Genomic DNA, 25,712 nt, shown 5'->3' with positions numbered 1-25,712 from the left:
ATCTATTAACGCCACTGGAACCAACCCAAAAGTTCAACCAATGGTGAAATGTCTTCCTCCGCTCAGTCCATTCAGCTTGGTAGCGCTTGTTAAGAACTTGTATTGATCATGCGATTCCAGATCAGCGGCCCGTCCGCGCATGTCATAGAATCTGTAGATATAAAACTGATTGGCGTGTAGTCATCATCCACTTTTAAACTTGAACGCAGACGACAGATCGGCCGAGGCAGACGACCCGGCACCCTGATACAGCCACAGTGTCCACGATATTCAGACAATGGAGACTGTGAAGATTCTCTTTTCCGTCTGTGTTCTTCTGCTTCTGAATGGGATGGTTCTATGGTAAGTGAAACTTTGTCCAACTTCACATGTTTATCTACATATAGTGTCATTGGGAATGGGGTGTTGATTAAAGTAACGGACGTGGTGACGAACTACGCACCACCGAACATGCTCACATACTAGCTCGATGCTTTACAGGTATCGATTATAATTTATGATATTGTATTTCAAAGATTTTTCACGAGGAAGAGAGTTGAATGGGGAATGGGAGTTGGTTGACGAACAAGTTGAGAACTGTTTGTTTGGCATTGTAGAAGTTGGTGAGTAAATTAAAAAAACAACAAACTTCTAGTTTATTGTATATAGCGACGTTTCGATGTATATTTTTACACCGTTAAGCAAGTTGATAAGAAAGCCGTTTCTAAATATGCTTTCACATAAGCTCGCTACTTTACAGGTATTAAATATGATTAATAATTTTGTAAGACTTTTATAGGAGCATAGTTAAATGGGGCTGAGGATGGGGGTGCGGATATGATGGTGATGTGGATGGCGATGAGGGATTTGGATGGCGATATTAATAATGTATTTAAGAACTTTACATACGTAACGTCGTTAAATGTAGATGAACGTTGCGATGGGGATGGTTGATGCGGATGGGGATGGTTGATGCGGATTGGGATGGAGTATGTGTATGGTGAACAACGTGATAACTTACCTATGACATAAACTAATATCAGCTCCATGATATACAGATTTATGAATACTAATATTTTATTTTAAAAACTTTTTATAGGAAAAAACATATCACGATGCGTCACATTCATTAACAAGAGTTTTATGACTTATATTTTGATATTGTGGAAGCCTCATTTACAGAACCGAGTTTTAATTATTTTCTGTTTTCTAATTAACAATCTTATTGGAAATTATGCCAATACATGAACAGATACCAATCTTTTAACGACGCGTAACAATAACTACTCACGCAAACCTTAAAATAATTACCATTTTTAATTTCTATGTATATAAGTGGGTCGATGTTCCAGAGAATACTCTTGGCACCACAAGAGCCTCTGTTCACGTACCTGTTATTCATATGAGATGCCGATAAACTAATTGTAGAGGAAAGACTGATTTGAGACAGATAAGATGTGAAGTAACTGTCATTGAAGGATAACACAGTAATACACGAAAGAAGTTCATCCAGAAGCACAGCAGCGATTTCTCTCCGCGCGTTCAGCACGAAATATTGATTTGTCCATAATTGTCATGATGATGTTAACGATATTTTCGTATATGTTCCTTTATATAGTTGTTTTATATATTATTGATAATCTAAACCAGCTGTTACATGTGGCAGAAAAAGAAACTTTCATCAATCCCCCCTGAAAGATTGTTTTCTGACGACCTTACGTCTAAGTAAACGCTATCACTCCCTGAAATGCTATAGTGAGTGAGTTTGGTCTAACGCCGCTTTAAACATTGAAATGCTGAAATATATGTTTTTATATTGATATGCGTTCTCATGGTATGCTGCGGCAATTTAGTAAATTTAAAACGTCAACGTCAGAGAATAATCAGTCGATTATCTGCCCAACAGATTATATTTGAATAATAGTCAAAATAGTGATGAATTGATAACTGAAAATCAGTGATGACACCAGGTGTTCGCTGAGAGGGGAGGCATGTCCTGCTCTACGGGTAGCCACAGGTTTAAGTTATAAGTACATGGGATCGTCTGGTGGAGGTGAGGTGAGGTGAAAGGGGGTTTAACGTCGCGTAAGATTATTGCACTTATATAGCGACGTGCATGCACGTGTGTGTGTGTGTGTGTGTGTGGCTGCTTGTACTAGATCGGACTGATGCCGATTTATAGTGCTAGCTCATGTCACTGAGATACTATGTCGCAGTTTAACATGAATACCCCACTCAGACCTGTATACTGACTCCGGACCGACCAGTCCTTGTTTTAGCCCCTTAATGCCGAGCCAGACAGGGTAACAACAAGTACCATCTTTTAACGTCTTTTGGTATGACGCGGCCGGGGATCGAACCCCGGACCTTCCGCTCTCTGGGCGGACGCTCTACCACTAGACCACGGAGGCGGTCTCGTCTAGTTGATGTGGAGCCAGCCCCGATATCCCAGCGGTCTGTACAAAATCAAGTTGATAATGCTACCTATCAAGATAGCTAGTCCCTTTGTGAGTGAGTGAGTGAGTATAATGGATTAATCAGAGTTTCAAATCACAATTACATCCTCTGATTTGAATGACGGAACACTTCCACGAGGATAAAATATTTCAAGAAATCTTTCTCAATCAAGTGCTGTTTCAGCAATGTTCAAGGTATGTGTGGCGATATACTTTGGCCAGAAAACACGATAGAGATCGACTAGATTTGTGTATTTCAATAAAGGGGACGACAGAAAGCTAAATATAACGTTTAAAACCACTCTCTGCGCGATCTGTCCAAATTCAATTTAGCGCCGACAAATCTACTGATAACTTTCAAGTTGCAAACAGTATCAAACCATTTTTTATGTGGTGTTTCGACCGATTTTTGCCTTTTACGCCAAATAGAATCTGTTTCGGCGGATAATCGTGACTGCTTATTCTCCAGCGTTGACGTTTGATATTTACGCCGTTTTAACTCATAAAAAATACAGGAAATTCATTTTTCACGTAATAACATAAACACAAAGTTAAGCATACGCTATACGATGAACATTGGTGCGAATGTAGCACGAGCGTCTTTGAAGCAATGGACGGAAATATTCAAGAATAACAAAAACAAAAGAAAAACAAGAACGGGCTTCAAACTAAGGACGTCAAACATAAAGGCCGACGTCAAACCATAAGTCAAAGGTCCACCCATTCGAAAGAACTCTAAAACATTACTGACATCAAGATTCAAACACATGTGACTGTGTACATCTCTCAACTCCTTGCATATGTAGTGGTTAAAGTAGCGTAAAAAATTGTCCTCCTGCTAGTTCCACGTAAAACCATTTTCGATCAAGGTAAGTAATATTGACTTGTGTTTTAGAACTTAGATTGTATTGTCTTTTTTAATATTGGCTAGCATAAGGTACAGCCTCTGGTAGCCAAAGTGATGACATACATCCTGCTGGGGAGTCATGCAGGAAGCATAGGTACTGTAAGTCCCCATGATCTCCAGTAAGGTGGTCTAACTTTGGTTATCAGTGGTTTATAGCCTTGTTTTAATTGATAGGATTTAATCTATTATAGCTATATGTTTTTTTTAAGAAATTATGATCTAGTTTGTTTTATTAAAAACTGTGATATACCTTACTATTTTACTGTCCTTTGTCGACAGATATTTTAGATTTGATACCTAGTTCCCATCGCTATATGGCTGAAATATTGCCAATGCGATGTAAAATTTAACTCACTCACTCACTCCTTGCATATAGGATATTAACAAAGAAGATAATTATGTCCACAAAAATTTGGATTATCGACAAGAATTCCATAATTATATAGTCACTGAACAACATCTTAATGATGTCGTACTCCCATGTTGGCGAACGTTTGGACAATCTCCTAAATCAAGCATGCAGCTAATAACTTGGATGAAGCTCGTGTCGACATCGTTGGTGTCGGTACTGTAAAGTAAGCAGAGTGCTCAAAGAGGTTGCAGATACAGAATCACTCAGCGTTACACTTTGTACGACGTAAAAACACGTTACGAACACTTATCCTTGTGAAATTTAACACCCTCGGGTCGCTGTTTCAAATATTCTATATACATAAAGTTAAAGTTTGTAAAGACGTGTTATTTTCCTATCTTCTTACAATATTAATTGTTCATTCATAACGTATATTTGATTATATGTTATCATGACCATATGTAGTATGTGCTTTAAGCCGTGTTCAACAATGGCTACTACTACTACTTCAACTACTACTACTACTACCATTACTACTACCACAACTACTAGTAGTAATAATTCTACTACCGGGGGCAGGGGTGGCCCAGCCGTCTGAGGCGCCGCTAATCGTTCTGCAGAGTTGCGTCAGAAACCTATGATTGTGGGTTCGAATTCCGGTTCGCCCCGATTATGTTTCGAGGTTTGTCAGCACCATACCCGTGCTCGTGGGTTTCACCAAAGTGATAAACGTCTGAGACCTGCATCACTTCGGGCTTTCCTCCCACGTTAAGCTGACACACCGCGATATAACTGTAAAAATAGCGTTAAACTCAATTCACTGACTCACTTCAACTACTACTACTACTACTACTACTACTACTACTACTACTACTACCAATGATGATTATGATAGTGATGATAGGTTACTTCATCTTCCGAATTATAATATTTAACTCCTTTTTACAAATGTAATTCACTACACCATATAATCCAGCCACATTTTAATAATTTCATATTCCAGTACATCTTATATATATATGAAGTCAAACACCATGTTTCACTATGATGAAGTAATAATATAATATAATCCAGCATGTCATCATGTCAAGCAATGGTTTTTCTCAAAAGTGTCATAAGTGTGCGCGAATATAATTCATATGACATATCATCGCATCTTTGATCTTTAACCATCCTCTCTGTGGCCATGCTGTGTACATCAGCTGTAAGCTGCTGACATATCCATGCAATCCAGTCTTCATGTTGCGTGTTTCGTAAGAATATACTGGACGCTTATGGGTAATTATGTCCTAAATCAAACCAATACGACTATGTTGTGACGATAGATTAAACAATAAGTATGTTACACCGAGAAGGTTTAATGATAGCTCCAAGGCTGATGGTATTTATGGGGCATAAATCAAATAATTGACATGATCCATATTATTCAACTAGTGGCTTCTTTGCCCTTGTTTGTGTTCACAAACACGGACGTTGTACATGCACTAGAAGTACATTGGTGCCGCGGCTGAGAACAGTTTACCATAATTCTATTACATGAATTAATTCAATCATGGTTAGTTTTGGGCTGGGACGGGGCCAAATTTATTACCCGGGTACCCACCACCATATTACACGACCCTACCCGGGTTCTCGCTGTAGATATTTAGAGACAAATACAAACTGTCCGATTTCGAAAAGTTTGACCGTAGCCCTGGCAAAATGTATTTAGATACACGTGTAAAACGATCCGCTCATGCATACACTGAAGTTTAACGCATTAAGTTTTATCTTTATTCAAACATATAAAAGTAAGAAGGAATGGTTGCATTGTCAGAAAGAAATGGGAATATTAGTGACTTATACTGTAACCATAGAATTTTAGATAATGTTTGTCATGAAACAATATATATCACGTGACTAACCACGGGTCCGGGTAGTCCTCTGGGTACCCGGGTCCTACTTAGGACCCACCCGACCCGAGTACCCGAGTTACCCGTCCCAGTGCTAGTTAGTCCAATAAGAACCGCTTGAGTCATAATTACCAACTCTACTGTCAGACACGGGATATTTATCTGTATACGGATGACGACACGGCTCTTGTCACTTGTAATCGCGATAGACATGAAGCCCTTGAGATCAGGCCGATTTTCTAAAAAAAATATGAATGGAATGATTGTATGGTTTATTTAAGAGATACCGATTTGCCAAATGAACACCGCCGTTCACCACTAGACCTTCAGCATTGTTTTATTGCGCTCACAGTGTTGTAACACCAACAAATTTCTAAAAAAAACCACTTTATTTGTAAACAGGAGGATTTCGGCACTGGCGAATTCAAAATGAACAAAAGTCTCAACAAAATCAGTTAACTGGCTATCGTGTCACTTGATGATCTTGCCCAATATCACTGGATTGTCTGATCGGGACAAGCCGTCCTATGCCAGGGTACCGCTTCGCTATGTTAGGCATCAGACATGTCCGTGTCATTGTGAGTGCGTGGTGCTACCGGAAGTCATGGTCACCACTGATTTTCAGTAATCTATTCATATTATGTTCATCGGTGCTTTGCCTTTCATGCACGAATGGAATATATCTCGGCAATATATATATATATATATATATATATATATATATATATATATATTGCAGTTATGTACGTAACAGGACTTATTCAAGTACTTTGGGCCGTTGGTACTTTGGAGTGAGTGAGTGAGTATGGTTTTACGCCGCTTTTAGCAATATTCCAGCAATATCACGGCGGGGGACACCAGAAATGGGCTTCACACATTGTACCCATGTCGCGAATCGAACCCGGGTCCTTGGCGTGACGAGCGAACGCTTTTACCACTAGGCTACCCGACCGCCCCACTTTGGATATATATTAAGCTTAAATCAATGCGGCTTCTTTATGTACATATGTTTGGGACTTCGTGAGGATGGTTTAATACCGCTTTCAACACCAATTCACTTACATCACGATGTGTGAGATTAACGAGGACGGACGCCCAGAGCGTGATTACTATTATGAGCAACGGTCCAAGCTGTTTGGATACCATGGCACGCAATCAAACAAACCACAGTGCCAGACCACCCGATCAATTTAGTCGCTTAGTCGACAAGGATGGGTTGCTGAGGACCTTTTCTAACCTGGAATACCCACTGGGTATACACTGATCATCATCTGTATCCTCTGCTCTGGATGCTGCCAATACAACAGCAGGTGCATGGTAAACGTTTATTCCCTGTTCCGGTTTAAAATCAACGTCTACATTAATGTCCGGTCCAACGATAAAGGTGTAAATCACTTCAGACTTCAAACATAACAATCATTTCCTTAGTAATGTGAAAATAATGTAATCAATGGTGTTATTGCAGTGCCAACAAATATAGTCCTTTACAAAAGCCACTGTATCGCTATCCAACAGGGAGAGACTGTGAACTAGATCATTTGTGGGGTTACTTAGGTAAACAGTTAGTGTGTTACAACGATCCGGCCTAAACAAACGTTCCCATGAGGGTCGGCGCCAAGGGCCTTTGCTGCGGCTCCAGTTATTATGGGCAGAAAATCGTAAATCGTGCCTGGAAAGGCCAATTCAGCAATCTGATGAGATGATATGTCCTTGGTGGTTTGCAATAAATCATCTAAAATATGCTGAACAATGATATTATGCTGGTAATTTCTATTAAAACAACACGCACATTATGATCAAATTAGCATGTCATAATCTGATATCATCCGAGTGAGAATTTTATCTTGATTGTCTGAGGATCAGATCATATCTGTGATTGTCTGAGGATCAGATCATATCTGTGATTCACAGAATCAAATGCACAACACAATTTGAATAAAATAGGAAATATGATTGAATAGGAACCGATTAAAATTGGTTTATTTAAATCCCATGGGTTTCAAGGGTAGTAGGTCCAAAGTTTGCTGTGGACAAGGCGACTTATAGATGATGCTGTCAGCTTCGATGACATCGTTAATAGCGTGTCCCCGACGACGAACATCGTTGCTTATAATATCAATCACTGTTTTCTCTGGTTTAGACTAACTTATATACAGGCCGACATATTATAGATGGTATATTACTGAGTGTGATGTGACTCACATACAAAATGTTAGAGAATGAACTAAATTCATACTACTTTTACTACTTAATTAAAAGAAAACCATAATGAATTTAATCTTTTGACACCGAGTGTTCGACAACAAGATGACCGAGTTTTACTCTTCAGCTATTCCCCATCGTTAAACAATGTGTTTAAATGACATGAAAGAGACAGATAAATGGATGTTTTTGTCAATGGGAGGAAAAGGTTAAATACCCCTTTGGGGATTCACCTAGTCTGTGTACCGAGGGGCCTTTGCATGTGTTGAGAGGTAACAGTGGTAAGCTTAGGTGAAAATGTTGATTGTATGACATGTGTCTTGACGTGTGACGTTGCTCAAAATATCAATCATTGGTTTGTCTGGTCCAGACTCGCGTAGTTACACGCCACCGTCATACAGCTGGAATATCACTATGCAACTTTGAAAACACATGCCAACAAACTGGAATTCTAAATACTGAGGTTGTTTGTTGTTTGACACTGACCTCAGCAGTATTCCAGCTATATGACGTCAGTCTGTAAAAAATCGAGTCTGGACCAGACAATCCAGTGATGGACATCATGATCATCGATCCACGCAATTGGGATACGATGACATGCATCAACCAAGTCAGCGAGCCTGACCACCCGATCCTGTTAGTCGCCTCGTACGACAAGCATAGTCGCCATTTTATAGCAAGCATTGGTGGCTGAAGACCTATTCCATCCTGGATCTTCACGGGTCAAACAAATAATGAGGTAAAATAAAAAAAACCTTCTGCTCGTTGATTAAACTTCAATAAGAGATGTAGTCATAGATTCGTATCACGGACCTGTCTCAGGGAACCATCGACCATGAAATAGAATCGATGAGTTAATTTTAAAGCATGTGATAAAACCGAACACAGTAGCGAGCCGTGCCATTTTCAATTTTACATTTAACACACATGATCAAAGGATCACTTATTGATACGCCAATTAGCGTTATCCTGATTGTTATATACCTCAGCGAGATTCCCTACAGGCGTAGACGCTTTAAAGTGATACCAGCAGCTACTTTATTTGAAATTTATGCACTGACGTAATTGAAACCATGTTGATTGGGTACTAATTTGACAGTAATAGTTCTAACGGTATTACTCTTTTCCTATCTAAGATTTTACCGTTAGATCGGATTGGCGGGTATTTTGTTGCAGATAGTGCAGGGATGACTGAGGCTAATAAATGGGTAATGGTTCTACAGGAGATGGCAATTTATTGTTAATATTTTATGTTATCTATAATGGAACTTTTATGGATTTGGGGTGTTCGGGGTCCTTTTGTCCGGTTTTGTGGACAAAAACAGTGAATAATAACCCGAACTGTTTTGTACTCAAATTAGGAATGGCTAGTTAAACCGCAATTAAATCTATTGCCTCTAATGCCATGAAAGCTATGTCCTGTCTCCTAAAGAGAGCAAGAAATACTAGTATTAATTTTCCTCTCGTCTTTTGATTCTATGGTATCACCTATCTTGTTATATATTTCAGAAATATGGGGATACGAAACATTACAAATTATTTAGCGTGTTAATTTAAAATATTTAAATTTGCTACTGGATTAAGCATGATCTTCAAACTTTATGGTTTATGGCAAATTATGCAGGCAACCTGAACGCATAACTTTCTCAAAACGTGTAAGTAAATTCTGGCATCACATCGCAACACCTATGTGTGATAAGAAACTTTCACAAATAATTCATCACTTTGTTGGAAGGAATCATGATGTAAGTAATACCTGGCTAGTAGGGAGTAGAACTTTATTAAATAACTGTGGACTAACACACATATCCTATAACCCTATCACCACATGGCTGGCTACTAAGGTAGGCGAGGAAATACAAGATCAATTCCTACAAGAGTGTAGAAGAGCCAAAATTTAAAAGATACCTTTTGATGACAAAAAATATGTATATTCCAATCTTAAAATTCAGAATATGTTACCATAATTTACCAATTGAAATTGCCGTTGGAATAATGTAAAGAAAGAAGATCGTGTATGTGAACTGTGCAACTCTCACTCAGTTGCTGACGAATTTCATTAACTGTTTAGATGTCAGGCTCTGTCACAATATAGACTTGTATACTTTATCTATTATCTAATTTGTATACATTTAAGAGGTTATTGTCTAGTCGAAACACTAGAGATCTGAAGAACCTATCGAGATTAACTGATGAAATATTTGAAACATTACAAACACAAAACAGAAACGAATACATACACATGCATGACATACTGTCACCTTGTCACATATTAATACTTCATGTTTGTTTGTTGTTCAACGCCGCATTCAGCAATATTCCAGCATTAGGACGGCGGTCTGTAAATAATCGAGTTTGGACCAGTCAATCCAGAGGTTGACATCATGAGCATCGATCCAAGCAATTAGGATCGATGACCTGCATCAACCATGTCAGCAACCCTGACCACCCGATCCCGTTAGTCGCCTCTTACGACATGCATAGTAACCTTTTACGACAAGCATAGTCGCCTCTTACGACAAGCATAGTCGCCTTTTACGGCAAGCATAGTCACCTTTTACGACAAGCATAGTCGCCTTTTACGACAAGCATAGTCGCCTTTTACGACAAGCATAGTCACCTTTTACGACGAGCATAGTCGCCTTTTACGACAAGCATAGTCGCCTTTTACGACAAGCATAGTCACCTTTTACGACAAGCATAGTCGCCTCTTACGACATGCATAGTCACCTTTTACGACAAGCATAGTCGCCTTTTACGACAAGCATAGTCGCCTTTTACGACAAGCATAGTCGCCTTTTACGACAAGCATAGTCACCTTTTACGGCAAGCATAGTCGCCTTTTACGACAAGCATAGTCGCCTTTTACGGCAAGCATAGTCGCCTTTTACGACAAGCACAGTCGCCTTTTACGGCAAGAAAGGGTTGCTGAAGACCGATTCTACCCCGGATCTTCACGGGTCAATACTTTATGTCTACATGCTTATTCTTTTGTACTCTTTTGTACCACCGCCGGTGGTTTGGAGAGAATAAACTGCCCATAAGCTAGTAAACGTGATTGATCGACACGTGTGACGTAACCTTATAGTTCAGTTCATGGAGGACGTATTCATAATCGATACACGCAATAATCAATGACGTAAATTATATAAACATGTTATTTATTATATATGTATACATGTTATTGATGCCTTCTCTTTTTTTAAGTTAAATGACAAAAAACGTTTTGAGAAGCGCTTACATTGGATGCCGTTCTTATATATGAAAACATTAGTCAATAAGCTTCATTGATCAGTGAGATAAACATCATGGTAACGTCAACTGTAACATATCAACCGTTATAGCACACGCCAATACTTTCGTCCAATGGGTGGTCACTATTTCGGTCACGTGGAGTACATTTTAATGCTGTGAAAGTTCCGTTATGTAACAGTTAGAGGGTGAAACCCGTGCTTCGTGAAGTTTTGTACATTTCAGCTTGACACGCTTTAAACAAGAGGGGCGGTCGGGTAGCCTAGTGGTTAAAGCGTTCGCTCGTCACGCCGAAGACCCGGGTTCGATTCCCGACATGGGTACAATGTGTGAAGCCCATTTCTGGTGTCCCCCGCCGTGATATTGCTGGAATATTGCTAAAAGCGGCGTAAAACTATACTCACTCACTCACTCACTTTAAACAAGAAACACTGTATGAACCGTACAGTTTATAGGACATCGTGCAATCAACTCCGATCTGGCAGTGTATGGTTCGAAGAACTTGAGTGTTTGGCTGTGCACTAACATAGATAGAGAACTTGTGCGTGTATAGATCGGCATTTACTACAAGGAATCCTCTTTCTATTACAAACATATCAACCGTAACATCTCAACTATAAGAATAGCGTCACACTGTCCTTAGATTTACGCTGACGGCCATAGACTTTAAGTATATCAACCTCAATCAAACCCGCCTGTCGCTTAAGAGTTTACAACGAGTTTATAAGGGCTTATGTAAGGAAGAGATATCCATGACAGTGTTTCCTTAACAACGGTGTTAAATTGAAAGGATAACGTGTACAAATCAAGACGCTGAAGAAATCTGCCGACGACGTAGAGTGGGTTTTTTGATACAGCCAAAATGTTATGAATTTTATTGAATTGAGTTGGAATAAAATTTGTAGATTAGCGAAAAACTTCAAGCTTGTGTTTGGTGGACAGTCATGTTTCTAAGTCGTGTCAGGAATCCTATTATTCTGGGTTCGAATCCTGGATTCGCGCTGATTGTGACTTGATTTTTATAACGTCATATACCGTTCTTGCCACATCAAGCTACCATGACGTAGTATATGTGAGGTGCTGTTCAAAACGGCGGAAAACCCAACACCCTCACTCAATCTATTTGTCAAGAAGCGCTACACCTAAGCAATGCACAAACAGGATCCTTGGAAAAAAACTAAGAAAATAAATCCCCGTTAATCAAACCACGCCCTCTCATTATGATTTGTAAATATAAGCGATTGATTATTATTATTATTTACAGATTAAAATAAAAAATGCAGCAAAGAGGGTTTGGGTGAGCCTGGCACAGTCAGGCTGGTTAGGCTCATCATCAGCTCAGGGCCCTTGCCCCCTCTACACGCAGCCCAGACAGCGAATGGGACTTCTCCCAGGAAGCGCTGCCTAGTCAAACCCACCCAGAACTTTTCGGAGAATGTGAAGACTCCCCAACACTGCAGCCTTCTGCATTACCCAGATTGTCAGAAGGGCTGTATTCCTGGTAGCAAACCCGGATACTCTCCCAATGTCAGTCAACAGATTGGGAGGTACCAAACCTAAGGCACCGAGAACAATGGGGAGTCGGATAACTTGGTACTTGGGATGGAAGCGTGACATTTCGAAAGCGAGGTCTGCATATTTGCCATATTTTTCCTCAATCTTGTCAATCACATTAGTGTCAAAAGGGACAAGATCATGTTTGTTGGCCTGGATACGTCTGAGGCTGTAAATGGGTCTATTCCAAAGAATTTTGTATTTGTAATTTTCCATGACGCCCTCTACATATTATTATTATTATTATTATTATTATTATTATGATTATGATTATTATTCGATGAAGCATTCTGGGTGAGTAATGTATCTGATTATTCACCATCAGATATTTGCATATGGACGGACGAGTCTCAGCCGATGCAGCACGTTGTCCCTGTGCTTTTGGCCAACCAGATTCGTTATGTTTTAGTTGCTCTTATGGGATATCATGTATCTAATTAGTTAATTAAGCGCAGTAACTACGACAGCCGAACGTCAAATTGTGGTGACGGATCATCTCTCACAGAGGACACAGTTCTTTCTTTCAAGTATTTCAACACACTGATCAGAGGTAATATGACATGTTGCTACGAGGCGAAGAAAATATTCACGCGGCAATCATTATATCTGATTTTGACCTTAAAAAGAGCCTTTTGGAAATTAGTACGGCGACAAAATTGGTGTGAGGTCACGCGCGGTGAAACCGTCGTGTATTAATCAATGTAAATCCCACTGCTACCAATAAACCTGTTTATATGTATTCAAACTGAGGATGATATTGCCACGTGAGAGATTAAAATCCACACCAATTCCTTGACAATCTACGAGTCCCATTCACGTGTCCGCTGAGTCGAACAATAGGATTCTTCAAAGACCAGTAGATTGTTTTTTTCCACTAGGTTAGAAATAAATTTGTGAAATTGTTCTGTTTGCGCCTAATTAATCATCCAAGTCAGCTTGACTGTGCTTTGACAGACCTACTCCCGTTGGGAATGAACGCGGAATTAACTTTTAACACTTTCTTGTGGAGTAATCTGTTTTAACAAGACATGACCTTTCAGATCGGGGTCATGAGCTGCAAAATGAAACACCTGCTCTGAAAATAAGTTTTGCTATATTTTATATATTTACTACACCCAAAACTGCTCCAGTTTGTTAGGAAGAATTAACTTCACTTTGTGTCACTGTAAGAACGAGGACACGTTGAAGTAAGACTTTATATTGTTACTGCAAAATACGATATAATAGCCAATCCCATTATCAGCAACGTAGCTCTTTCCATGACGATAATATATTTCTGCAAAAGGCACAGTCAACTGTACGATTCCAAGTAAATCATAAGCATCTGTCGTAATCAAGTTTTGACGCCTGTCAACGCACCTAGATTTAGTTATGCATAACATACAGAGAACTGTAATCAGCAACAACGACGACGAGGATAATAACCGTTTCTCCATGGTTGTGGTTTTCACACACAGGTCCATCCATGGCACGACCCAGAATATGTAGAGGGCGTCATGAAAAATGATAAATACAATACGCTGTCCGGGGTGTATGTAGAAGGGGCAAGGGCCCTGAGCTGATAATGAGCCTAACCAGCCTGACTGTGCCAGGATCACCCAAACCCTCTTTGCTGCATTTTATAATTTACTCTGTAAATAATAATAATACGATGGTGTAGCTCGATCATTTTATTACCGTTTTCGCCATGCTTGTGGTTTTGACACATACGGTCCATCAATGGTAAGACCCGGAATATGTAGAGGGCGTCATGGAAAATGATGAATACAAAATTTTGTGGAATAGGCCCGTTTACAGCCTCAGACGTATCCAGGCCAACAAACCTGATTTCGTTGGATTTATCAAAAAGGACATTATCATTGAATTTTCTGTCCCCTTTGACACTAATGTGATTGACAAACTTGAGGAAAAACATGGCAAATATGCGGACCTCGCTTTCGAAATGTCACGCTTCCATCCCCAGTACGAAGTTGTTCGACTCCCCATTGTTCCCGGTGCTTTAGGTTTGGTACCTCCCAATCTTTTGACTGACATCGGGAGGGTACCCGGGCTTGCTACCAGGAATACAGCTCGTCTGACAATCTGGGTAATGCAGAAGTCTGCAGTGTTAGGGAGTCTTCACATTCTCCGAAAAGCTCTGGGTGGGTTTGTTCAGGCAGCGCGTCCTGGGAGAAGTCCCATTCGCTGTCTGGGCTGCAAGGGCCCTGAGCTGATGATGAGCCTAACCAGCCTGACTGTATCAGGCTCACCCAAACCCGCTTTGCATTTTTTATTTTAATCTGTAAATAAAATAACGAATAATTGAGTTTATTGGGGAATAACAACACTTTCATGCCCGGCTGATGGATACATCTCAGGAACACGCCTACATAGTTGATATAACCATCAGTATCAGATTCCTACTTAAAGCAGGTCTCGAAATATTCACTCCTTGCCATTGACTACCACCGTGAGAGAAAACAGTTGGTCTCGCGATCGGTTATATATCCGAATTCGATATGGTCACTAAAAGAAACAGCCATGTCATTTATCGCGAACTTATTTCTAGCTGGTGATTTTCTTTTAGCCAAGAAGAAAACACATAAAAGAACGTCGAAGATAATTCATCCCATGATTCACGTTAGATGTCGAGCAAACATATAAACTCGATATAAAAAAAGCATACGATATTAAACAAAAAGTAATTGACATACCCATGTCATGTAGCGTCTCCGACTCCACAACCACAGTCACTGTAAGTCACGCATGTGCCCAGGTCGCTTTGGGAGATTATAATTAGAACAGAAGGGACGGATGATGAAGATGTGATGAAGGTTTGATGATGCTACATTATGCCACGGGAGTCAAATTTCATGCTTCATGTCTGTTTTGATTAATCCCCGTCTTTGAAGAGTTTTTGTGACTTGTCTGTTGTCTCCTGCTGCCAAGGCGCAAAGAGATATTTGAAGTCACTAAATGTTATTTATTCAAAGAGTTGTGATACCATGGAGAGGGTTGTCCTGGATTAGAACTTTGAACACAGTCAATGACCTATATGAGAAGAGACTGGGATTGATAGGAATAATAGTTTGTACTTGTGTTAATTTTGCAATTGGTATATGTTCGTCTGTCTGTCTGTCCATCTTCATGTATCCACCGTGTCTATCGACTTGTGTACTTAATTTAATCTACAATCTCTCTCTCCCTCCCTCTCTCTCTCTCCTTCTTCTTCTTATCGTTATAATACGTCGCCGCACTTAAGATGCTGAGAGGACCGCGTCTGCCTTGAGAGCGGAAGGTCGGTCGGTGGTTAACGTCATACAACAATACCTTAACATATGGTACTTGTTGTTTCCTCCCAAGCTCTCGGCATTGAGGGGATAAAACACAGACTGGTCGGCTATAAAAATACTCTATCTGAGCGTGGCATCCATGTTTAACTGCGGCAATGTATCTGATTGGGCTAGTACTATTAAACCGACATGAGTCCTGACAAGAACAAGCATCCACACACAGGGGTACGTGCACCACTCTAAGTGTTATAATCCGGAAGGCGACGTAAAACACCATTCCACGTCACGTTACCACCATTGCTGGGCTTCATGCAGTGGAGTCACGGTGCGAGACGAGCGAACGCCTTAGCCTTAAGGCCACCTTACGGCCACTTGACGTTAGATTGCTCTACTAATACCTATCTTTTTGACATATCAATATAGCTGTATAGATCCATCTATGTGCACATGTTCTTTCCAAATAATCTATATCGATCAACACACTCGACTATCTCCTTTTGTCCATCGATATGCGTTTATATATCTAAGCGTGTTTATTTAATCGTTAGGATTCCACGTTATCACAATGGCCTATGTGCTCAATTACATTGCAAGTTAGGGCCTGCCTGATGAGAGATATTTATTGCATAATCCCATCTTGCATAGTCTCATTCAACATCTACAAAATCCCATTACACTATAAAAAGGTTAGGAAAGGAAGACCGTATTTCATAACTCACGCCACACGCAGTCCGACACGTTGACCGGGAGTTCAACAGCGGCGCTTTGCCTGATTAGGTTGTAGATTTCTATATGGCTTCAAGATTCCTGGGGGACAAATCGCACTGTCTGCATGACGTTAGTAAGCAGAGATGCAGTCGCATGGCCACATACAACGAGGGGGTAATCATATTACACCATTAACACCTTAAAAGAGATTAACACCAGGGAAACAGGTTTTGAATTGGTTCTAACAGTTTTCGTACCTCAGTCGTGGGGCCAGTTTGCCGTGGCCTTTATCTACACGATCTAACCCCAGTTCCACAAAGCAATCTTAGCGCTAAGACCATAGTAACTCACACACCTTAACATGAATTTACTATAGTTGTTGCTCTAAAATTGTTTTGTGGAACGGGGCCCTGATTAGGTACAGTAAAGTACGTTTATAACGAACTGACGGATATAACGAACCGATTTTTGGTCCCGACTATTTGCTTTATTTATGCTGTATATATGCTCATAACGAACTACGGTTATAACAAACTAAAGTTAGTGGTCCCTTTGAGTTCGTTATAACCGTAGTTTACTGACAGGTATATTTATTCGGAGAATAGATGAGTCTCATCTGGGGTCGTGAATATGTATCCTAAAAATCTCTAGGTCTGACTTGAGTGAGTAGTTTGTTTGGCAACGGTGGGGCAGGATACGCTTCTCCTTTCGCGAACACATGGTTTCATCACTATTTGATAGTGATTCATAAACATTTACAGATAACATAATCAGAATCGTACAATGAACAGATCTGCTTTTAGAAAAGAATATATAATGTGATTATGGATGGGGTCTTTTATATATTAATGTTACGTCGTTTAAATTACTGCAGCTATTATATCTATATATCGACCTGTATGTTTCTAATTATATACAACCATGGGTTGCTCCGTCGCCGCACAGTGGAGAGTGCAGAGATTCGTCCCTTGAACACGTCGGTTCAAATCCCGGTTCGCTGTTCATTTCCTTGGTTTGTCAGCACCATACTCATTCCCATGGGTTTCACCAAAGTTGTCGACGTCTAAGACCTGCATCACTTCGGGATTTCCTCCTCCATAAAGCTGACACACCGTGTTATTACTGGAATACTAGCTTCAATGTAAAAGCTATCGACTTCCTATTTTCTAATATTTATTGACATATCACGTGTCCTGTGAGTGTTCACTGATTGAGTGAGTTATTGAGTAATATTTAAGCACTATTGCAGCTTAACACATTATATCCAAGTGGGCAAGCGAACTGGCTCACCGACGTGACGAGCAAACGCTTTATCCTCCAGACCCCCTCCACCATATTTGACTTGATCACGGTGTGGGTAATTGTAAATTAGGGATTTCCTAAAACAGACTGTATTCCCTGACTGACCAAACTGATTCATCATTTCCCGTTTCACGAATACAATATCCATTTAAAGTGTTCTTTTGAAATGCAAGGCACAGGAAATAACCTAATTTATTGTGTTGGAGAACAAAGACCAAAAGCCTCACCGGCACGGATCGAGTACGCTCATCCGCATCTCGAGCGATTTCTCATTTCGTATTCCTTTCCTGTTCTATCTTTTCAAACACTCAATCTCTTTGTGTCAAGCTCTGACATACAGATACGCTGTTCGGGTCAGTCTTTATATTCACTCCCACGTTTTGCAAATATTTGAGCCTATTGATTTGTAACAAGCGTTTTTATTGTTTCCCCTACTACTTTTGTTTCTAATAGGACAGTTCATCTGATGAACGTCGGATTGTGCGGTCGATGTTATGCAAGTTCTATGTTGGATTTTCATTAATTCGGCGAGGTTCATAACAAGGGAAGGTTTGGTAATATCGGTAATTGCGACCACCCGCCTGTCGCTTGTCGCCTTGACTGGAAGGGCAACCCATAAAGCGGCCATGAGATCGCAGCTGGGGAAGCAGGGAAGATGTGGTTCGATAGACGGCAATCTCATGTTTGTCCATCGATCTTTGTATCACTGAGCTTCTTATCTACAGGTGTATATCCAATCTTCATCCATGTTTGATGGTGGCCTAAAATGAAACACAAGAAATGGTTATTCGATTGTGATATATTTGATACGGGTATCATAGTTATGATCTGGACCTTAGGTTGGCAGTGTTCCGCGACTGTGGTCAGTCCAGTAAGGTTTGGATAACGTCAAATCCAATTTTCGAATGTCTCCTTTCTTTTGCCTGTCAGTTTATTTATACTGCCATCCCGAAAATACACAAATATGGGGCACGGGTGGCCCAATCGTCTGATGCGCCGCGATTCGCTGTGCAGAGTTGCGTCCCTTGGGCACGCCAGAAACCTATGGTTGTGGGTTCGAATCCCTGTTCGCCCCGATTATGTTTCTAGGTTTGTCAGCACCATACCCGTGCTCGTGGGTTTCACCGAAGTGGTAAACGTCTGAGACCTGCATAATTTCGGGCTTTCCTCCCACATTAAGCTGACACGCCACGATATAACTGGAACACTGTTAAAAGCGGCGTTAAACCCAACTCACTCACTACACAAATATGCTTACCTGTGTAACAATATGCCTATGTAATTATCGATCAATTGAAAATGTCTACCTTACCAAACCGTACATTCTGCCCAATCACCTACTTTTCCAACCAACCTTCTATCTATCTATCCAGCCCACTACATATCTATCTAGCCAACTTATATCTATCCAACTAACCACCGATCTTTTCAACAAATCACCAATCTGTCCAGCCAACATCTATCTATCCAACCATCAACATATCCATCCAACCAACCATCTATCTGTCTATCCAGGCTGCCACTTATCTACCCAACCAACCGTCTACCTAACCACCCAACGACCTATCTCTCCAAGTAACCATCTATGATATCAAAATGAGCAGCCATTTTTCTCTTCAAATAACTATCTGCGAATACAAATCTTTCTTATTATCACCTATCTTTCTTACCACCTATCTTTTTAGTTATTTATCAATATTTATCTACACCCACCCCACCACCACCACTTTTAATTTCCCTACCCGCATATCACCACGTACCAGACAAAACGGTGATGAATATTATGAGGCAACGATCCACGACGTCATGGTACCATTCGATCCTCTACGTCGGCTCGCATGACAACCAGGTGGCTTTGGACCAATCCTAATTCATAATGGTGTCGGTGAAAAAACGTGAAATCTGTGAAGAGACATGTAGTATTAATGTACAAGAATATATACTTAGACATTCGGAATATATCGGGGATTCGCGGCCAAAGGTACAATACTTTGATGTCTACCGCTTTTTCACTTTGAAAAGTTCCGAAAATTCAATACGCGTAGCGTGATCAAAATGTCCTTGGAAATAAGGTAAAAAAACAGGAGGAGAAAAATTCGTAGGAGACCCTGCCTCCTCTTTAGGTGGTGTAAATCCGGGAGATTCCCAGTAATTCAGTGAATGACTGCACTCGTCCATTTCCTCTCCTGTGAAGTGCCACACATTTCACCCCCTTCACACAGATCGCGAATCCGATACCGCTACTGACGGAGTGTTCCCACTCCCTGGCCATTGCAGAAAGTGGTCTGTCATCGTGCGATGAATTTAAGAGTCATTACCATCATCGATGGAACTTCCTGATACTCCTCTTGTGACAGCGTGTTCCACACACAAGTGATGATTTATTTACTGAAGGAAATTCGCAGTTGAAGAAATGAAAGAGATGTAGGTGGCTTGCGAACTCCTCAGAGAAATGTAAGCTGAATTAGCAATCGGATGATATTTTTCTACCTTTTTAAGAAGCATTAAGCACTGAAATACATCATGTTGAATAACTCAGTATTATATTTTGAAGCACTTACACAAATCATTCGTGAGAAGCATTTCACTTGATTAAAAAATAATATTATTGGTTTTAGACGTGAATTGGCATTTAAAAACTCTTCGGTATTTTGGGGCTTCCATTTCGTCCCTTTTTGAAGTAACGACGTATCTGTGAACCTCTGTGATGGTTGACACGTAACATAGAACGTAACTATACGACGGAAGTGGCATTTAGAAGCTGCAGTGTCGACAAAGTCAGGATTGACATACCAAGAGATGAGCATCTCTTCAGCAACGACTCTGAACGTACATTTGCTCATTAAGACCATGCCCGTTTCCGTGGGTTTCCATGGGTTTCGGCGGTAAATATCTGAGAGCCGCATCTCTTGTGGTGTTCCTCCTAAATTAAAACAACACGCCGAGTCATAACTGAAACAGCGTTCAAAGCCACGTTAAACCCAACACACAAACTACCAAAAGTAGAAAGTCGGTGGAAGTATAATGCCTGAAAGTGACAGTAATAACATGTTCAAGCGTCGAGGTTGATGAAAACAGATTCTAAATAGCCTACCTGAAACTTTGGGCAACGAAAACATATTTTTTTTATATGTACCGTTGTTCTATTATCAATACTAAAGGCAGCTCACACCAGGTGTCAATGATATCTGATAGTTATTCTTTAACGTGTTCTTGAACGTATTCGTGACACAGTTGGAATCGTACAAAGGACTCTGCTTTTTGCAGAGGTATATGATTATGGGAAGGGTTTTGTAATTTCTATATTTATTTGTATGGAAATTAAATAAACAAGAAACTATTCTAGGCCATGTTTTCCAACTTGAATGTTAACAGTTGATGATTACGAATGAAATGTATGAACTAGTTTGATAATGATTTAATGATATATATCTAATATATCTACAAGTATGACTGAATCTTCTTCTTTTAAGCAATAAAGTCAAAAGAGAGAAACGAGATATAACATCTCCCCATCTTTTTAGTAGTGCGTTAGTGGGAATTAAGCAATAGTCCAGCTATGTCATGGGGCTTCGTGTATTGCAACCGTGTGGAGATCGAAACGACGAGCCAATGCTTTAACCCCTTATCTACACCTCCCTCCTCCACCGACTGCACACACACACACACACACACACTCACACCCATACACACACACACACACACACACACACGATCCCGTTTTTGAATGCTACACCGACCAGCATATGCTACAAGTGATGCCTTCGAGAGTAAGTAATTGCCCAAAGCGGATGCCGTTTGGGAGGACGTTATTGTAGTGATGAGCGTTGTGGATTCATAATGGAAGCCGATCACGTTTATCATTATTAGAGGCAAGGGATAATCATTTCCTTGCGAAGATAAATCACGAGATCTAACTAGACACTCCCTTGAAAAAGGTGTATCAATATTTATCGAAATCACAGCTACGTACTTCCTGATAATTAAGGCGATTTCCCCAATTAGGCCTCTCCTAGTATGACGATAATCTTTTGTTAGTCGGCAAGTGTTGTTGGAACCTTATAGCCTTCCTATACCCATTGACCAACTGGACAGATGGCTCAAGGTGGTCTTCAGTCAAGCATGCATCGCACAAAATGTATGCAAGGCTGTTTGATCAATACCCCATTGATCAGTGCATATGCCGTCCATCATACCAATATGAGTGAATTAAAAACATATCCATAAAAGGGAAGGAGCAGGTTTCAAAAGCCAAATGAGCATCACTTTGGAAAAGAAATTTAATTATCTAGCACTCGTTTTTACGAAAGAAATTTTAAGTAAATTGCCTTCACTTCAACAATTGTCCTATAAAAAAAAACTTCTTGAAAGTCTTCTTTCGTGTGGGAAGCTACTGACAGCAATAGCGCAGCCATGCTCATGGTCATTCCGAGAAATGAATTTGAAAGGTCTGTAATTTGATTTCGTAAATTAGGCAGTGGTATTTGAAACCGTGCGGCGTGTTAGAGGTAATTTTTCTATAGCATTGAAGAAGCAAATGGGCCGAAGGGCAGTTTTGTCTGGACAGATGACACCTTCCAGTGGGCTGTAAAATACTTGTTATCTCATAACAAGTTGTCACCCTTCATACAAGGCGGCATTTATTGGCGACAGCACACATTTTCACGTTCGATGGAGCACGCTAACGCTGGGCTCAGGTCTCGTGCCATTAGGTGACACTGTAGTTGTTAAAAGAGGCGCTTTCGCCTGACCTCGGTTAATGCAGCGGTCGTACCAAAGAAAGGGTCTAAAAGGAGATGGTTAAATGATATAGTGTACCTGTGGTGACGGGAAACTGTTGGCTGTAAGATGGGGAGACTGTTATTGTATCCTGTAGGAATTGCATCATCTTAAATGTGTGCTGCGGGCTTTATTTATTCATGACTGTCGCCGCACTCGGCAATATTCCAGCTATATTACGGCTGTTTATATATAATGTGTCGGCCAGACTATCCAGTGATTAGTATTAGGAACAAAGATCCAAGCTGTAGACAAGGTCATGAAACGTGACCATTATTGAAATTAAACTATCATCATTTGCTGGGGAATCTCAATGGGGCTATGCATGCAGCAAACGCTATAAGTACGAATCGCTTTCGATATATTACGTATCAACCTTGACTAATCATACTTAAGTATACATCTTGAAATTTTTTTGAATTTATGATTTGAGAGATTATATATATATATATATATATATATATATATATATATATATATATATATATATATATATTCCCTTGTAGACTTGCCCACACGTTTAAGAATTTGCTGTTTCAAGTTCAAGAAGGAGCATCAATGTATACAGGATTAACTCCTGACTTTCAAATGAAGGCGTATCCTCTTGCTTGACAAAGGTACCAACATATGTACCGTAACATCGCATTGAAAGTTTTATCTAAAAGGTTGGAAAGGAAATCCTATTTCAATCCTGTCATCAGATGAAGACTTATCATCTTGCTTGATAAAGGTACCAACATGAATACCGTAACATCGCATTGAAAGTTTTATTGAAAAGGTTGGAAATCACGTGTCAGTCCTAGATATGAGTTGCTCTGTTCGGGAATCAAGGCTCGAAATATTTCCTGAAACAAATCCTGACATAATATGTGACAAGAATAATTAGCCAGAGGTGTTTCATAATCCACACTGCTTGATTAAACACATATCAGTGTCGAGGAAAGGATATTTGCGCTAAGCTTTGGCGGGAGTTGTCTCGCTGTCGGGATTGGTTGTGATAAACGTAATCACCCGATGAAAGGTGATACATATTTTTAATATTAATCATAACCGTAACTTGCACGTGACAGCGTAGTCACAGGTGTCACTGAACGCCGACGTTATGTAACGGATGAAGCCATGGTTGCCATGGCATCAAGGCCGTCATCACAACTATCCCAGAAGTAAACGTAGCTGATTAGCTTAGAACTCCGAGAAAAATCTAATTTACTTCTCTCTATCATCACACGGCGACAAATCGGTCAAGTTATGAACCTGACAAGGCCAGTTTTGTAACAAAATGAATTTGATATTAGGTTACAACTTGAAAGTTACTATTTGGATCAAAGTATTCATCAAATTGTCAGCCGGAGCTTTTCTTGCAATCTTCTGAGGAAAGAATGACGTTTAGAGCTACAAATAATCAATGAAAATAAACCATTACAAAACGATGTTCACATTATGTGTTAATTTTGAAAAGCGGCCAAGATGGACTTGATTACTGATTCGTCGTGGACTCAGTTAATGCGATAGTTTTTGGTGTAAGCCCAAACTACACCTGGCAGCATAACACATTCCATAATTGTCAATCTTTGCTGTCACCTTTCATTTATTCCTTGTCGATTCCCTATGCAGGCGGTGTGTGGCACCAGTTCCTATAAGTCTCACGTAGAGTCAAAGTGTTTGGTACTTCACAACTATATCGTTTCAACATTTTAGGCTTTTTTTAATACTGATTTGCTATTAACTTTTGATAGTTTTCAGACTATTGATTCTCAGACATAAACCTTACTCTAACTTTGAACTCACCTTCCCGGTTTTGGTTAAACATTAAATAAAATTACATGTCAAACTTATAGAGTGAATGTCTTAGAGGCATTCATGCTTGCGTCACTGGCACTAGCTAATTGGGTCCTTAAAATAAAATATAAAAACCCCGTAAGGAATTAATCTAATAATGTCACCGGGTGTGCGAGATAAAAAATGATCTATATACGATACAAAGGGTTCTACGTTGCAGCTGGCCCCCACCCCCTCATGAAACTATGTATTTGAAAGGCATAAAAGAGACGTATACATAAGGATGTTTCGTCAAGAGCCGGAAACGGTTCAAGTTCGGTTGGGATAAATTAGGTACCAAACCGTCTCTGAAAGTAGTCAGGTCAGGTGATCGGGTTATGATATGGCATGCCCCTTGACCTGAGACGTAGCTCATTATATCAATCACTAGTTTTTTTGTTCAAGACTCGATTATTTAAATCCATTGATTCATATGTTCACTCAGCATGCATCTCTCGTCACGATATGGCTGAAAAATTGCCGATGTGATGTTTACTTTTAACTCACACACTCAGTATGCATCTCTGGAATATGTCAACGCGGAACCACAGAATCTGGCTTTGTTTCCTTCTGCAGCCGTCCAAACTATCTCTCATTCTACCCCCCTCTTACTGTAAATTGAAAGAAATCCTTGAATTGTTTACACAACAGAGTGGTACTTTTACAGTGAAGCATTATCATCGTGACCATGAGACTTTAAGGAGAAAAAATATCGGTCAGTCATAAGGTGAACTCATGAATGAAATTTTGTGTCGACAAACACGAAGTTTCCTTAGTTCTATGTGCGAGAAGGGTCATCAATGCACCCCCTTGTCAAGCTTTGAAGGATAGGTCAATTTTACCCTATGGCGACGAGACCATTTTCTCATAATTGAAAGCTTGCAATTATTCAGCATGCGAGGTAACAAAGGTGGGATCAATTACCTGCAATTGCGACACAGTGCGAACTAATCGAACAGGATTCATGCCCTTGGAATTAAGTGTATTGTGTCTAGGCTTGATTCTCGCAGTTTGAATAGCCGTGTGTGTCCATCTCAGGTAGTTAAATACTCCTTTGGTGCAACTGAAATACTTAATAGGCAGGCCTTGAAATATACATGTGTGATAAGACATATTCATATTATGAAGTAAGTAATTATGTTGACATTCATGCGTCTGACTATGTAAGTAAATGTTGATGTACAAAAACATTTGATAACTAATGTTGAACACATCTTGCTTCACATTAATGGAATACAT

At 40.0% G+C, this 25,712-nt stretch overlaps 1 protein-coding gene across 1 annotated transcript in view; it reads left to right on the top strand.

Annotated features, from left to right (window-relative positions):
- The first annotated feature begins 166 nt into the window (after nt 1-166).
- Nucleotides 167-25,712, top strand: part of LOC124145152 — a 42,038-nt gene continuing 16,492 nt past the window's right edge. The window contains exon 1 of the mRNA XM_046514842.2: nt 167-342. Within this exon, the coding sequence (XP_046370798.2) occupies nt 278-342 (65 nt within the window). The 5' untranslated portion in view covers nt 167-277. The remainder of the gene's footprint in view (nt 343-25,712) is intronic.

Source organism: Haliotis rufescens, unplaced genomic scaffold, assembly GCF_023055435.1.
Source record: "Haliotis rufescens isolate VD_foot unplaced genomic scaffold, xgHalRufe1.0.p SCAF_9, whole genome shotgun sequence".
NCBI classification, from domain to species: domain Eukaryota; kingdom Metazoa; phylum Mollusca; class Gastropoda; order Lepetellida; family Haliotidae; genus Haliotis; species Haliotis rufescens.
Note: the sequence above shows the minus strand (reverse complement) of the source record. Positions and strands in the feature narration are given on the sequence as shown.